Here is a 15791-nt window from a genome sequence, read left to right as displayed (position 1 = left end):
TGCCCACCCAACCGGGGGGAGGCGACCGGTTTGAACGCCAGCGGCCAGGGGACAAGACTGTTCCCCTCGCTCTCTTTCTCTGCCCAACAAGCTCTCCCCCTCCCTTTCTTCTCCACCTAACAAGAGGCGGAGAAAGAGAGGAAGGGGAAGAGCTTGTCCTGTGGCCGAACCGGCTGGTTTAAATGCCATGTGCTGGCCGACTAGGGGACAAGCTCTTCCCCTCACTCTCTTTCTCCATCTAACAGCTGTTAGGCGGAGAAAGACAGCGAGGGAAACAGTCTTGTCCCCTGGCTGCCTGCGTCATGCTGGAGGCCGGTGGCCAGGGGACAAGACTCTTCAGCCGCTTGCTCGCTTTCTCTGCCTGTCAGCTGACAGCTGACAGGCAGAGAAAGAGAGCTTAAGACGCCCCCATGTATAAGACAACCCCTTTTTCTCCTTAATTTTAGTTAAAAAAATAGGGGTCATCTTATACATGGGGGCCTCTTATAGATGGAAAAATACGGTATCATTTTGTTACTAGGGCCCAGATCCAAAGGGCCAAAAAAAGTAGTGCTCTTTGTGGGGCCCCTAGTATCCCCAAAGTTCTGGAAAACCTGGAGTGCTGCTTTTTTTCACTTCTCCTAGCTTCCTTTCCCTATGTACATGCTAAAGTGTTTCCCACAAGCCCATAGGCCTCTTGGAATGCCAGTCCAGACACTCTGTGCAATTAAACAGCTATAGTCAAATTCAGTTAAAAACAAGATATGCAACCGAAAACATATTTTAGCTTCACATCTTTATCACATTAGATATTTTAAACACTATTCAAAATACACACGCAAATTAACAAGTGGAGATCAGAAACTTTGCACATGCTTAACCCTCCTCCCCCTTCCCCTCACCAAAGCAGAGCTTTAGTAAGAAAATCAATTTTGTGATAACTACAGAAATCTACAATAACTTTACCTTCAGTGCATCTGTACACTGGTAACTGAGGCTGAAGAGGGGACAACAGATTATCCAACAGATTCAGCAAACTTTCTAAGACGCCAGTGTTGCTAAGTGATCTTTGGCCAATGCAAGAAAGCAACATGAAGACCCTGCATGTAAAACACATTTTTTAGAATTCCAAGTTATTTGTAATTCTAATTTTTAAGTATTCTCATTTTTAAATACTATGTTGCTGAACTGGAAAGATCAAGACAACTAGGATAATGAGCATTTTCAGCAAAATAAAGGACGCCGTCACCATTCCTCCCCCCCCCCCCCCATATATTGTTGGCTCCTCTGAGTCAAGAACTAAATCACTATCTGCTGTAGGCATGTAAGGTGCAGAGATTTTAATGCCCTTATGATGGAAACATCCTGTGAAACATAAATCTAAAAGACCCGTATGCAAAAAATGAGAACAAATAGAAGAGGATCACAACCTTAACGATGACAAACACATCTTTGTCCAATACTGAAACAATTTTAAAATATGACATGCTTTCTACCTACTCCTGAATCCCAGTGATAAACAGAACCTTTCCAAATGCCATATTAAACAGTATTTTTCCAGTCAGGTGAGCCTGTAATGTAACTGATGAACAGCACAGAAAATTCATCTTAAAAATACCTGTCCTGTGGAAAAATGAGAAGTTGCTCTGAATTGTATAATTCCTGCAGAACATTTGAAAGAAACTGTCCCCACCATCTTTCGCCTCCACACAGCTGAACAAGGAGAAGGCCCGTATGCAAGCGTATCTTCGGAGTTCCGCTGATACACAGATGCTTGAACAACTCTTCACAAGCTTGAGCATGAAATGTACTTTGCAGAACCACAGGAACAGAATGCCCTTTTAAGAAATCAAGACCAACTAAATTAAAAAGGCACAAATTTCTGTAATTAAGCACAATGTGGATTAGCTAAAAGCTGCTTCTAATCAAGGTATATTACCGACTATAGATTGATGTGAAGTGTTCTCCTTTAATTTGTAAAACACCAACACCTATGGAAGAATTTCCCCCCAATGAAAGTGGATTCTTCAGATAACTAAATATCAGAGTAAATTGAGGTCTTGCCTGTGAATTCTCCTCCTCCTTTCTCAACACCCCCCCCCACACACACACACACACACTAGGAGTCTGGTATTTTGAAGAAATACTTAAAAAGTACTGAACTAGAAGATACCGCCTACTTTCTCCATAAATACTACCTCACGCCAAGCTTATAAAGCTCTATCATATTAAGACACCAATTTTCCCAAAAAGGTTGCAAAAAGGACTATATCTGGGGTTTCCTATATAGTAAATATGGGTCCAAATACACATCTCAGAGACCATTCATGGTTGGGAGAGAGGCTTCTGCTCAGTAGGTCTATTTCAGTATTGTGTACTCCTGAAATATGGATGGCCTGAATGGTAGCCTGATGTTTCGCTGCCCACAACTAAACTGTCATGGCCTCCTGATCTGAAGCCTGTACCTCCCCATTTGTTTAAATAAAATAGTCGTTGTATTGTCCATTTGGAGAGACTGGCCACAGAGAATATCCGATAAGGATTGGCCACAGAGAATATCTGAGAAACAGATAAGAGCATTACATACTGCTATTAGTTCTAAGAAATTAATATATAATAATCTTTCCCTGAACCAAGAACCCTTTACAGTGAGCTCCCCACACTGTAAGGGAGGCATCGGTTGTCAGAGTGAGGTACCCCGAAGGGATTGCCCTGATATAGATTATCTCTTAGTGACCACCAGAGCAGAGATCTGATCACAAGCCTAGGGATGGAAACCTGCCACTGTTGAGAATGGAGCTCTGGTCTGAACTGAGATATAAACCATAACTGAAGGGGATGCATGGAAAGTCTTGCTAGGGCCAGCACCACTGTAATAGAGGCCATGAGGTCCAAAAGCCATTGTATATTCCCAGAAGTCTGACAATGATTATCAATATGACCTTAATCCGGTCAGGAGGTAATGAATCTTTGGTGGAGACTAACACCGCACCTTTAAACTGTATATTCTGAGATGGAGTGAACCTCAATTTCTCCCAATTGGTAACGAGGCCTATATTCTCACAGGTTTGAAGAACAATAGACAGGTGTGACATTAAGTCCTCCCAAGAAGGGGCCACCATCAGTCAATCATCTAGATCTGGGAAGACAGTACAACCCTGGATTTGTACTTGAGCTATTACAGGGGCCATGCACTTTGTGAAGACCTTAGGGGCCACAGCGAGGTCAAAAGGTAGGTCAGTGCATTGATAAACCTTGCTTCCATAACGAAAATGCAGGAATCTGTGGGGATGTTCATGAACAGAAATGTGAAAAGAAGTGTCTGTGACGGACAGCTGACTGCCAATGCCTTATACCGATCTGAGAACCCTGACTGACAGGGGGTTAGAGTGGCAGTTAGAGGTTGGCACCTAGAGTGGAAGAAGGGGAGTATAGTAGGATCAAGGAAGATCCTGAGATAGGGAAATGAAACCTGTAGTCCTTCCCTGAGTGAAATAGCTCCAAGAAAAAGGGTGTGATCCTATCTAGTGTTAAAGATGGAAAATTGGAACCTGTATGTTCCTGCCTCCACAGACTTTAGAAATTTTGTGTCAAATAAGCTTATGCCTGTTTATCTAAGGAGTGACAGCCAAGGGATCTCTCTTGACAGTTACAAACACCTGTCGGTAGAACAAAACAGCAACATTCTTGTGACAAACTACTGTATATAGTCATACGAAGGTTCCCTAATTCCTGATGCCTTTTCATCTGCCAAGTTTAAACCTGAAACCTCCCTGTCAGTTTATGTGTTAAGAATTCATATCAGCCTCTCGTGTGCCATATTCAGACAAATACTAACAAAGGATTATTTAAGTTCCTCAGCTTCCTAAGTTGGGTCAGAACACATCTATACACATTTTATAGGTCTTGGGAGTTCCAACGGAACCAATTTAACTGAAGCCAAGGAAGACGACTTCGATGGACGTTGTGGAGCCAATGTTGGTTTTGAGAGGACATTGGTTGAAAGAAGGGCCTTCTCCCAAATTGCTGCCTTTAATTTTGATGCATGGTCACCCCTGGCTTTGGGTGTAAACTGGTGGCAGACTTCACATGCGGCAACACTTTGGCCCTTGTCCAGGCAGAGAAGACAAAGATCATGGTCATCCATCTGGGTCATTTTAGCACTACATCGACTGTACGTCTTGAATAAGGCCCTCTGAGACATGACAGAGCCCCGGGAGCCCAGCCCAGGTGGGTGAAGGGAACATCCAGAAGGGACAGAGTGAAATCTCTTCAAGCATTTGGAACCCAAATGATCAAGTGAAAAATTCACTGAGGCCCTTGTTAAGAAGAGTTCAAAAGAGCAATGAAGCAACAAATTCAGTCACTGAAGGAGAGCTTGCTGAAACAACCTACTCCTCGGCAGTGAAAACGGAACTGAGGGAAAGGGGAGAATGTGTCAGAGCATGTGACCTTTTAGGCGGGAATGGCTCGGAGTAGTGATGCATAGCACCCCCTGGTGGATTTTTAGCTCTATAGCCTCTCTGCAGCAAGCCTGCTCATACACAGTCCCAATGTGTGCTTGCACAGAAGATCCAAGAGGAAGCAACCATACTGCTTAGTTTGCCTGTGTTTTCACCAACTACTCTTATGGTTTCCAACAGTAAACAATCCTGGAATTGTACATATGCCTCTTATGCTCACTTGCCCACTGTCCTCATTGCCAAGACAATCCAGCCAATACCCTCAGACTATACAGAGATCTCTTGGCAGGTGGGCATAATATCCCTCTGTCACTAAGAGGAATTTGCTCTGACAGATTCCTGCACTGTAGCTAAGCCATATCTAGGCATTAGAAGCATGATGGTAAGGAACCTGGCTTGTAGACTGAGGTCTCAATTAAGAAAGCCACTGCCTGGGTACTTTCCACGTATTTCCTTGTATTTGAAGCAAGGAAGCCCAAGTGCAACCATTCTGTAAATGTGACAGGAGCCTGGGTGTCTGGCAGACTAAGTACAAGATGAGCAAAGCTTTCAGATTAAGCCTTGACTGTGCCTTCAGCCTGCTTCCAGCCTCTACACTACTCTTCTCTATTCTTTTACGAAGCATAACCTCTTTTCTGTTTTCTCTGTTTACACTGGAAAAATACTACTGTTGTGCATAGTGACTAGATCACTATGCCCAAGTGATACATTTATAACACTGGCACTGAAACAGCAAGCAAACATAATTCCAGATAATAAGCAGACTACCAACCATTAGAAGAATGGAGCAAGCTCAGTAAGGTATCCAACAGGTATCGGATAATTGTGCGCAACTGCTCTGTGGATGACATCTGAATCAACTCTTTGGAATCAGTTTGTTCTTTCAGAATTTTCCTGCTTGCACCCATAGCTACTTTAAGCCTCTGTACAGCATGATGAGCCAAGTTGAGCTGAAGCTGGAGCTGAATGCAGTCTTGATAAGCAGAAAATACTCGACTGTCCTCCTCTACTGCTTTATCAGGCTTTCGTAAAAAATACTGAGCATTGTTAGCACTGTTCAGCGGAGGAAGGTCAATGCTTTGCAGAAGTGTTTCAAGCCTATGGCAGGCTAAATTATACCTGTAAAATTTGGAGGAAAACAACAGCACACACTGAAGCTGAAATTCACTATTAAGAAACATGCCTCCTAAAAAATAACACATGCATGCATGTGTAGTGGTCCTAGGTACATATAGCTTAAAAAATACATTAAATGTTTGCAATGTATGCTAATTAAACAGTCTCCTGCCAGGAACCTGGCATGTATAATGAGGCAATGTTTAGATTTCACTGAAGGTTACCAGTTAGGCAGTATCAGAGTGAGTTCCGGCGTTCTGCCAATGCGGCCTTCGCTTATAAAAACAAAGATAAGAATGTGAAATCTCGTCTTTTTAAACCTTTCGGTGGGGGGTAATGGACTTGCATTATACTGAGTTAAGTAGCCTTGTTTCCCACATTTTCTATATAACCTTCTCTTCATATTATAATTGGTTTAACATTGACAATTTTATTATCTATCTACGTATATCTATATCAGAGAACCTTGCTAAGAAACCTTGTAGAGAAATCTGAAGGATGAATTTTGTTACGAGATCATTTTAAATCTTGGATGAGATTCAGTGAGAAGATTGTAATAGATATTCACAGATTAAGATTCCCCGTGAACAAAGGTATATAAAGGGTTAGGAATTGCTCTGTAGCTGGGAGTTCTTTGGCAGACTATGCTGCAATGCTGTCTGTGTCTAAAGAATCTTCCCCAGCAGCACTGGCCCATCCAGAGGTATGTGAACTTGGTATTTCTACTGTAATTTTTACTGAACAGATCTGCTTAAACATTGTAATATTCTTTTAGGTTATTCCCTACAATGTAACTTTCATATATTTGTAACTAATATGTTTTTTTGTGTTTTACCCTTATGTTTTTTTATACTGAAGTTTCCACAATAAAAAGGAATTTTTTTAATTCAAAGTACCACTACTTATGGGGTAACTGGTTAAGTAAGATAATGTATTTTTTTTTTTAGTAAAATACAACATCTAGAAACCTAATTACCTTTCACAGTATTGACCGCTTCACATGCTTTTCAATGTTTTATGCAGAGCAAGGAAGGGGTGTGTGTTAATAAGAAAAGGTTTTGAATGTTGCATTATACTACAATTGTAAGACAAATTCATCCTGCTTTCCAACACTTCATCCAACCTGCACTGTATGTCTTCCTGCAATGCAACCATCATGGCCAAGTGCTGATCGATGTCTGGCTGATTTGTAGATTCAACTTCTCCTCGCAAAGGGTCATGCATGATTTTCAGTTCACTTTCCAGTGGCAAGATGTACGTATGACCATAGTAAAACCCTAAAGGGATTTTGGCTCTAGCATTTGTGCTCCCGTAACGCCCAATGACTGTGATCTGGAATGAAAGAAAATACAACTTTTATGCTAATTCATAATGTTTTAAAGAAGAAGGAACAGTCAAATTTAGTGTATACAACTTAAAAGGAAACTTTAAAAAATATTTTTACCTTCATGAATCGACAAACTGGAGGCGGAATCAAATCATGCAGAATAAGAGAATGGGTACTAATATCTGTAGCCACCACCAATCTTCTTCCATCAACTTCTTCACCAAGTGTCCAAATATCAATTGACAAGGAAGCCAGATCTCCACAAGTTGGAATCAGTACATCAGTCAACAGTATGGGTCTGCCAAAGTCTAAGGTCACAAATCTCCTTGCACCTTGAGAAATAAAAGTTAGGCCTGATGAAATAAAGTACCAGGAAGGCAGCTCTATTCACAAAGTCAACACATGTATAAAACTGATGTAGTTGTCCATGCATTTTTAAACCGCCCATTCTCTAAGGAGCCTCCCCCATTGTATTCCCCAAAACACCTTGTGAGGCGTGTCAGGATAAGAGAGAATGATTGGCTCAAAGGTCACCTACTGAGTTTCCTTTCCCTAGATTGAACAGCCATTGGCTATTCTTCTGCCATTTCACACTTTTTAAAAGGGGGAAATGAAGATTAATTTTTTCTTGACACTATAAAAAGAAAAGCTGCCATATCTCTCACACAATTCACTGATCTTCTTGAAAACAGATAACACAGTATCCACTTCTCAGAAAGTGTCATTAGCTGTTTTATCCAGGGAGTGATATAATTATTTTGGGCAATATTTTGTGAACAAGCTAAAACAATGTGAGCTAGGGAGTCTAGTTGATCTGGACAAAATGGGCATTTGCGTTCTTCTGCCATAAGGTTATTATATTTCCCTACTGAAGTTTCATGGCTGAGTAGCAATCATGAACCTAGGACTCCTAGGTCCTGGTCTAACATGTTAATCACCACACCACTGCCCAGACAAGTCTCCCAAATTCTTGTCCTGAAGATCATGAATGAACCCTGCACAATTGGCTTGAAACCAAAATCAGAAATGTATTTCTGGTTCTGGCTTACTAGGCAAGCACTAACCATGGCTTGTTGATTTATAACTCGCACTAAACAAGAAACAGAGAGGGCAGCACAAGCCCATAGTTTGCTCCCAATACTCCAAGTCATGGTTTGAAGGGTTGTTTAAATTGAGTCATTGTGTAAAGACAAATAATGAATTACATGAATGTTCAAAGGATGACAGTCCAGTAGCCAATGGTAAAATAACCAACTGGAGGTTCTATGTTAGTTCTTGCACTATTTCCCCCTGCTTAATACATACCGTATTTTTCGCTCCATAACACGCACTTTTTTCCTCCTCAAAAGTGAGGGGAAATGTCTGTGCGTGTAATGGAGCGAATGTGCGCACAGAGCCGGCTGGGTGCGCCGGAACGACGCGAGCCGGCTCCCAGCTGGGAGGCGGGCAGGGCGCACAGAGCCGGCTTGGCACGCTGGAACGACGCGAGCCGGCTCTGTGCGCCCAGCTGGGAGGCGGGCGGGACGCACAGAGCCGGTTCGTGTCGTTCCAGAGCGAGCCGGCTTTCCCCGCCCCGATAGCCAGCTGCGGGGTGTGTGTGTGTGTTATGGTCAGGTGTGTGCTATGGAGCGAAAAATACGGTAGTTACTTTCATTTGACTGGACAGAGCAACAAATATTAGCTGGAATACAAAGCACTAGTTCCACAAATTCAAAAGGATTTTTAGGCTGCTGTTTCGTCTCCATGTCACAATCGCAAACGAAGCTAAGAGGGCTTTCAAAAGCAGTTGATAATTATGGTATAGGGATCTGCTTTTAAAACTAAGAGTCCAGAATTCCACTGGGCAAGCCTCAATCCTTGGCTATTCTTTTCAGTCCCAGCCATTATGGGTCAGTATTGACCCGGTACTTGCATGGGGGACTACATTTACCTAACAGGGTCAGTTTATAATAATCAGGAAAACCTACCAGAATGCATTCGTTCTATAATGATGGACTGATGAGGTGGAGGCTGAAGAAAATGTGAGGCATGAGATATTGCAAGAGCCAGTCCAGTCCCAAGTGGATTCTAGAAGAAGGAAAAATTAACCAGTGTATCATGTTTCACATACAATTTTTGTCACTACCTACTTCACATGCAAAAGAAAAGGGACAGCCTTGGAAAACTCAAGCTTGAAGATCTCAACATCAGTTACACTCTATATCCGTGTTGGCGAACCTATGGCACGCGTGCCACTTCCGGCACGCGTAGCCCTCTCTGCCGGCACGCGCGGGTGGGCTCCAAAAGGCCTCCCGGGTCGTCTGTGCCCCTCCCTCTCTCAGCTGAGCTCCCCCCCCCACAGTGCGTGCGTGGGCGCGTCAGCTTCCTGCCTCGCACTCACGCGGCTGGCTTCTTCCTCTTCCCCCCTCTCGCCCCCAACAGCTGACAGGCAGCGGGGAGGCCAGCAGCAAGGAGGCGGGGCCTCCTCCTCCAGGCTCCAGCTCCTCCTTGCCGCCTTCCTCCTTCTCGTCCCCCTCAGGCGGCTCCCAAAAGTCCCGCTCCAGGCTGCCGCCGCCATCGTCCTCCTCCTCAGGCGCCTCTCCCCCGGCTGTTTTCGCCCGCCGCCTCCTCCTTCTCAGGGCGCTCGCGGAGGGCCAGGCAGCCCCTCGGGAGTGGCTGCATGGCCTCTGCCTTCTCCCTCCCTGCCCCCTAAGGTCACCCGCAGGCTGGCGGGGTCGCGAGTGTTGGCGCGCTCGCCCTCGCTCTCGCCGCCCCCTCCTCCCCTGCCCCCTCCCAGCTGGGAGGTGACCGATCCTGCTGCGCTGGGCCCCAACAACTCCGCCATCCCGCACCATCGCCTCGCAGCCTCCCCAGAGCTGCCGGTAATGGGGGGAGAACTTCGGGTGCGCGCCCTGGAGCAAGTCCTGGGTTGGGCTTGAGGCCCGACCCAGGACACTTTCTTTCTTCCTTCCATCCTTCCTCTCTTTCATCCTTTCTTCCCCAGTTCCTTCCTTCTCTTTCCTTTTCCAGCTCCTTCCTTCCCCTCTTTCTTTTTCTTTCTTTCTTTGTCCCTCCCCCTTTCTTCCTTCCTTCCCCAGTTCCTTCATTCTCTTTCCTTTCCCAGTTCCCTCCTTCCCTCCCCCTTTCTTTCTTCCTTCCCCTTTTTCTTTCTTTCTTTCTCTTTCTTTCTTTCTTTCTCTTTCTTTCTTTCTTTCTTTCTTTATTTATTTATTTCTTCCCCTTTTTTCCTTTCTTCCTTCCCCTTTCTTTCTTTTCTTTTCTTCCTTCCCCTCTTTCTTCCTTCCCCTCTTCCCTTCTTCCTTCCTTCCCTTTTCTTCCTTCCCCTTTTTCTTCCTTCCTTCCCTTCTTCCTTCCTTTCTTCCTTTTTCCATCCCTCCCCCCTTTCTTCCTTCCTTCCTTCCCCAGTTCCTTCATTCTTTTTTCTTTCCCAGTTCCTTCCTTTCTCCATCCCTCCCCCTTCCCTTCCTCTACTAGGGCTGCCAACCTCCAGGTGGTGGCTGGAGACCTGGCAACCCTAGCAATAATGTCTGGTGGCTGAGCAGAGGACGAGTCCTGGAGAGATGCATGCCAAATACAAACAACTGTTTATTGAAAGGTAAAAGTTTGCATCATTGAAAGCTCTGTTATTGTGTTTTTAACGCAAAATATGTGAATGTATGAGTTGTTTTTTCTAAACTAAAACCTCAGTATTCAGGTTAAATTGCCGTATTGGCACTTGGCAATAAATAAGTGGGTTTTGGATTGCAGTTTGGGCACTCGGTCTCTAAAAGGTTCGCCATTACTGCTCTATATGGATTAGTTTATTAGCATTCCAATGGAAATTTTCAAAACGATGAGTTATCTATTTGTATTAAAGCTTCCTTATAAAGAGTTCAGCCTTAATAAGTTTGGGGATATTGTTTGTCAAGGGGATTCCATAGTTTCAGAAACACTACCTGTCACAACACACTGTCTATACTCAGGTAAACAGCCAAGCTAACAATCACTCAAGGTAGTTCCTGGCATTAACATTAATGAGACTGGAAGGTCATTAAAGCTCTTCTTTTTAGTTACCGTTCTGGACTTGTTTGCATTTTTGCTGTGTGCAGAAAGGATAACTGGTGGATGATCAATGACTGAGCCCGGGAAAAGTTGAGCAAGCTCTGCATTGATAGCAGCAGAAACTGCCTCATTGGGTGGAGTTAGAGGCGGAGTCATGAACAAGGGGGTTGTTTTAGGAGTGGGTGGGATGACATCCGACGGATGAATGAAGAACCCTGGGGCGGCTACTGAGTTGGAAGGCACAGAGTTGTGAACAGGACCAACTGCTGATGCTGCTGCAGCAGCTGCTGCTGTGGTCTGGTGGAGCTTTGCTTCCAGCTTTGCTTTCTGCAGGGAAAATAAAAGCAGCATATATGTACTGTCGGCCAGGGCTGCCTGGAACGGCATTAGCAATAATGTATTAAGCGACAAGCAGCATGAATAGAACAAAAACAAATTAAACACAAGCAAGTAGCCTCAGCTTTCATTTAAAGTCATGACACATTTTTTTTGTTTACGGAAAGTTGCAAGGTAGCTAAAAAAAAGCTAGAAAAAAGGGCAAGAAAAAAAAGTAAATTTTTAAGAACTAACATCTGAAAACTCACCCAAATTCAATTCCTACCCCCCAAAAAAATCTTGATGCAAACCATGTAGGCAAAAGTGTTCCAATTTAAGCCAACTAGCCTATCAATTCTATACACTTTACATGGAGACCAGCAGAACTCAATGGAATATATCCTCAAGTATGCTTGGGATTGAAGCATTAATAAAGGCTAGTTTGTCTACTCACAATAAAGGGTCCCTTGCATGCATACACACATTGTATGTGGAACTGGAGGGTTAACACTTCAATGTAATATCCTGTATGTTCATAAAACCCACAGTGCTGTTATACCCAACTGCGCATATGTCAGCACCTGATATGCAAGACTACATGGTAATTTTGGAAGAAATTATTAAAAAATGTAATTAAAATTGTAGCCTCAGCCTTGAAGTGTCTGAGCTGAACTGATTGTGGATTGATCTAAAAAGCATAAATTACACAGTTCAGATGTGGGTGGGTTACTAGTTTAAATGCAACTAATTCAGCCCAAGTGGCTTGCAACAAATAAACACACTTGGTAGAAGAGGAACCATTAATGCCTCCTTTCCAGCTGGATGACTGTAACTAAAGAGAAGACTGTTGATTTAAAAAAACCTTTTTTTAGAATAAAGCCAATTGCATTTTCCATCTTCAGACAAATTAAGTGCATCTCCACCCCACAAAGTATAAATTTCTATTAAAGTACTAAATTCCTGCCTACATGAAATATATGTGTAGGGCTTAAAGTGAAACCCATGGGTCGATCATGTGCATTTTCCGCGTAAAAGTCTAGTCATGTATGAAGCGGCCCTCTTCACTAGCTCCTAAAAACGTACTCTTGGTTGAACGTGTGAAAAATTTCAAGGCTTCTTTTCCCCCGGTAACTACTCTTTCAGCTTTTGAAGTTTAGAGACATCATGAAAGAGATGGCCTCCAACCTGTTGCTGAAGCTTCAAAAGCTGCTGCTGTTTCTCTTGTAGCACCTGGAGCTGTTGCTCGGCTGAGGCCATTGCATGAGAGAGAGACTGCAAAGCTACCTGGGCCGCTGAACTCAGGGCTGTCGAGGCTTCCCCAACTGTCCCAGACGAGAGGCCACCGACTGATGGGGTAACCCCGAAGGTACTCACTGGCATGAAACAAGAAACAAAAAACGTATTTGTAGAAAGGCGGCACACCAAGTATTCCCCACCTCTTGTCACATTTATTACATTTTGACCCTACCCTTCACATGAACACATGAAGCTGTCTTATGCTGAATCAGACCCTTGGTCCTTCAAAGTCAGTATTGTCTACTCAGACTGGCAGCGGCTCTCCAGGGTCTCAGGCAGGAGGTCTTTCCCATCACCTACTTGCCTAATTCCTTTAACTGGAGATGCCGGGGATTGAACCTGGGACCTTCTGCATGTCAAGCAGATGCTCTTCCATGGAGCCACGGCCCCCAGCAGATGCTCTTCCATGGAGTCACGGCCCCTTCCCTACAAGGAGCTCAGGGTAGCATCAATAGTCTCCCTCCATTTTATCCCCACAATAGCGGGGCGTAAATGTTAGACTTAAATAACTGGCCCAACGTCAATAAGTGAGTTTAAGGGCAAGGTGGGATTTGAGCCAGGATCTCCCCCCCAGGTGAAGCCCAACATTCTGACCACTACACTACACTGGCTTTCAAATACTAAAGAGGAAAGCAGGCTTGAAAGTCTGGTTATTTCCTTTCCTCGCAAGATTTACTTCCACCATCACAAGATTTACATTTTATGCAGCTAATGTTCCAATACTATTTGCAAAGCAAGCAGGGAAATGAAAATGCTAACATCCAATATTTACATTTTTTCTCTTAACTCACTAAATTTTAAATGACTCTGAGATCAGGGGGCTTAGTTTTGCCTCATTTTAAAAAAAACATTTACAGGGGCTCAAAATTAATCCTTTTATTCAAGAAGCTTATTTAGCCAGAAAGGTTTCATTGGCACAACACTCGCGCTTGGCTGTTTTAAGAAGAAATAATAAAATGTTGTATATACCAGTAAACGTACTTGCATCGTCCCTTTCTATCCGGGTTCCGTCACTAGTCGAAACACAGGTGAAGTGCAAAGGCTCGACTTCCAGGAGACCAGTGAGGGAAGTAAAACTGCCTTCAGCAGCCGCACAACTACTTATCTTGCCATTCCCTGAATTTAAAAGAAAAGCTTCATTCAATTTACTTTCATGACAATCTGTAAACTAAAATTAAATCACTGTTAACAGATACAGTTCAGACATACTCCCAACTATTAAGTCTGGAATAACTATCCCTAACACTAATGCTGACTTTCAGTTATTAGTTTTAAACTGAATGATACTAGGTCACAGATCAAGAAGGTGTTTCAGATGTCAACATTCTTACAGAACTCTGTGGCTGTGTTTCAAACTGGCACATTGTACAGTATCTGATTACAAAGAAAACTAGTGGATTTGATCTATCCAATTACATACCATCATGAGGGAGTTCTTGAACACCACACACTCAAGTAGTGGGCTTTCAAGAAAGTGCACACATTTGAATTTTAAGCAAAATCATTTGACAAATGTAATGCAACCATTTAGGAATTTTCAACCATAGAGTACACAAGGGCTACACAAATAGATAAAAACAATATGGTATAGGGTGTTTTGTGTGTGTGTGTGTGTGTGTGTGAGCAATTGAATAGGTTCTGCAGGGAGAAGCAGAAGTTCCTTTGATGTATGAGCTTACCTGAGAGGACATCAGATAAGTCAATCTCATCTGACTGCACGCCAATGCTGCTGTTGTATATATTCTTACAAGAAGAGCCACTCATTTCCAAATCAAAGAGCACTGGATCAAAGGGTGAACTATATAATCCATACCTATAAACAGAAGGATAACTCAATATTTTAATTGGAAAGGCATACCTGATGTACAGGGTAAGACTAATAAGGACACACAAATCTATATATCTGGTTTCCTAAAGGCACTCAAGTCCACATTAGTTGGGGGATTATTATATTTCTACACTAAAGAGAGGAGACGCAACTCAAAATTGAAGTGAGAATAAAAGGACCATTTATTACCAGATGAAAACCTGGAGTCAAAGAAGAGCTCTCTGTTCCTATATCCAAAGAGGACCAGAGACCACTCTCTTTTCTTCAGGATAAAGTTGAAAAACATGGCCCTGATCCTGACAGAAGGGAGCTCCTTATATTAATCACATGAGTAGGAAAAAGAGAATGCAATTGGGCAGGCAGATGAAAATTTGCACACTGACAATAGCATGTGTATGTACATGGAACATACAACTGGAGAATATGCCAGTAATCAGACTGTATTTATTTTTCCATTCTGAAAAAAATGTGTACAAGTTTCTTCTACTACCTTGTTTGAAGTAAAGCTTCCATGGGTGTTAACCGGTCTTGTAACTGTCTGGAAACCGCAGTGAGCAGGGATGCACAAGCAGTACTGCAGCCAGCTAAATCTTCATCCTTTACATAGTTCAGCAATACAAAATACCAATACACAGAACCTGGAAAAATGAGCGACAGTGTTTCAGTTCTAAGTCAACACTAAAGTAACTTTTGAATATATTCTTTATAGAAAAGGGGAGGTATACGCATGCACTTCTACCCATACACATGTCACTAAAATGCATAAGGAAAAAACAAACTTACCTCCTGTTGCAGCTGCAGGCAAATAGGATATATTGCCAAGCAAAGCCTTCAGAAGGACTGAGCCAAATCCTTGTTGACTTGGTTCAAATTTTCCATTGCTTAAAAAAAAAAAAATGCAGTGAATTTCATTTTATGATCATGCTGTAGCCAGTTAAAGCAAATATTCGACAGCAGCAATTCTCAAACTTCAGCAACATGAGGACTCCCATTTTAATTTTTTTCCTGAGCCCTCAAACCCTTCCCTCCTCCCTCACAAGTGAACAATGTGCCCTCCCTTCCTCCCTCACAAGTGCCCAAGATGCCCCAGACTGGCCCCTTTTTTAAAGGGCACATGGCAAGGTGCACATGCCTCAAAACAATGAAGTGAGAACCAAACCAGCTACAGTTTAAAAGCTGAAGTAAAATTTTTGTATTGTCTACATGGACTACATTCAAGGTCAGTCATCAGAGAGTAAGGTGAGTATATGGGGGCTACAACTCAAAAGGTCCTAACTCAAGTTGTAATTCTTCCCACCTGTTGAAGTTCTAATCCTTCCCACCTCTGCTAGAGACAGCAAGAAACTAGTCAGTAACCTCTAGCCAAAGGCCAGCAGAACAGAGGTGGAAAGGGATTGGAAAAGCTTCCAGAATAATGCATAGAAAC

The 15791-nt window shown here is 43.1% G+C and overlaps 1 protein-coding gene across 2 annotated transcripts in view; it reads right to left on the bottom strand.

Annotated features, from left to right (window-relative positions):
* Positions 1–15791, bottom strand: part of BIRC6 (baculoviral IAP repeat containing 6) — a 177129-nt gene that overhangs the window by 108881 nt on the left and 52457 nt on the right. Inside the window, exons 20-31 of one of the 2 annotated variants that reach the window (XM_056853593.1) lie at positions 15149–15246; positions 14856–15003; positions 14217–14350; positions 13507–13653; positions 12427–12614; positions 10939–11253; positions 8853–8952; positions 7003–7217; positions 6682–6890; positions 5215–5561; positions 1598–1817; positions 946–1079 (exon numbers count right to left, since the gene is read on the bottom strand). In XM_056853593.1, the coding sequence (XP_056709571.1) occupies positions 946–1079; positions 1598–1817; positions 5215–5561; positions 6682–6890; positions 7003–7217; positions 8853–8952; positions 10939–11253; positions 12427–12614; positions 13507–13653; positions 14217–14350; positions 14856–15003; positions 15149–15246 (2255 nt within the window). The remainder of the gene's footprint in view (positions 1–945; positions 1080–1597; positions 1818–5214; positions 5562–6681; positions 6891–7002; positions 7218–8852; positions 8953–10938; positions 11254–12426; positions 12615–13506; positions 13654–14216; positions 14351–14855; positions 15004–15148; positions 15247–15791) is intronic. The other variant, XM_056853594.1, reaches the window with a different exon arrangement.

The sequence above is a fragment of the Euleptes europaea genome, chromosome 7, assembly GCF_029931775.1.
Source record: "Euleptes europaea isolate rEulEur1 chromosome 7, rEulEur1.hap1, whole genome shotgun sequence".
Taxonomy (NCBI): domain Eukaryota; kingdom Metazoa; phylum Chordata; class Lepidosauria; order Squamata; family Sphaerodactylidae; genus Euleptes; species Euleptes europaea.
This window is presented reverse-complemented; position numbering and strand designations above follow the sequence as displayed.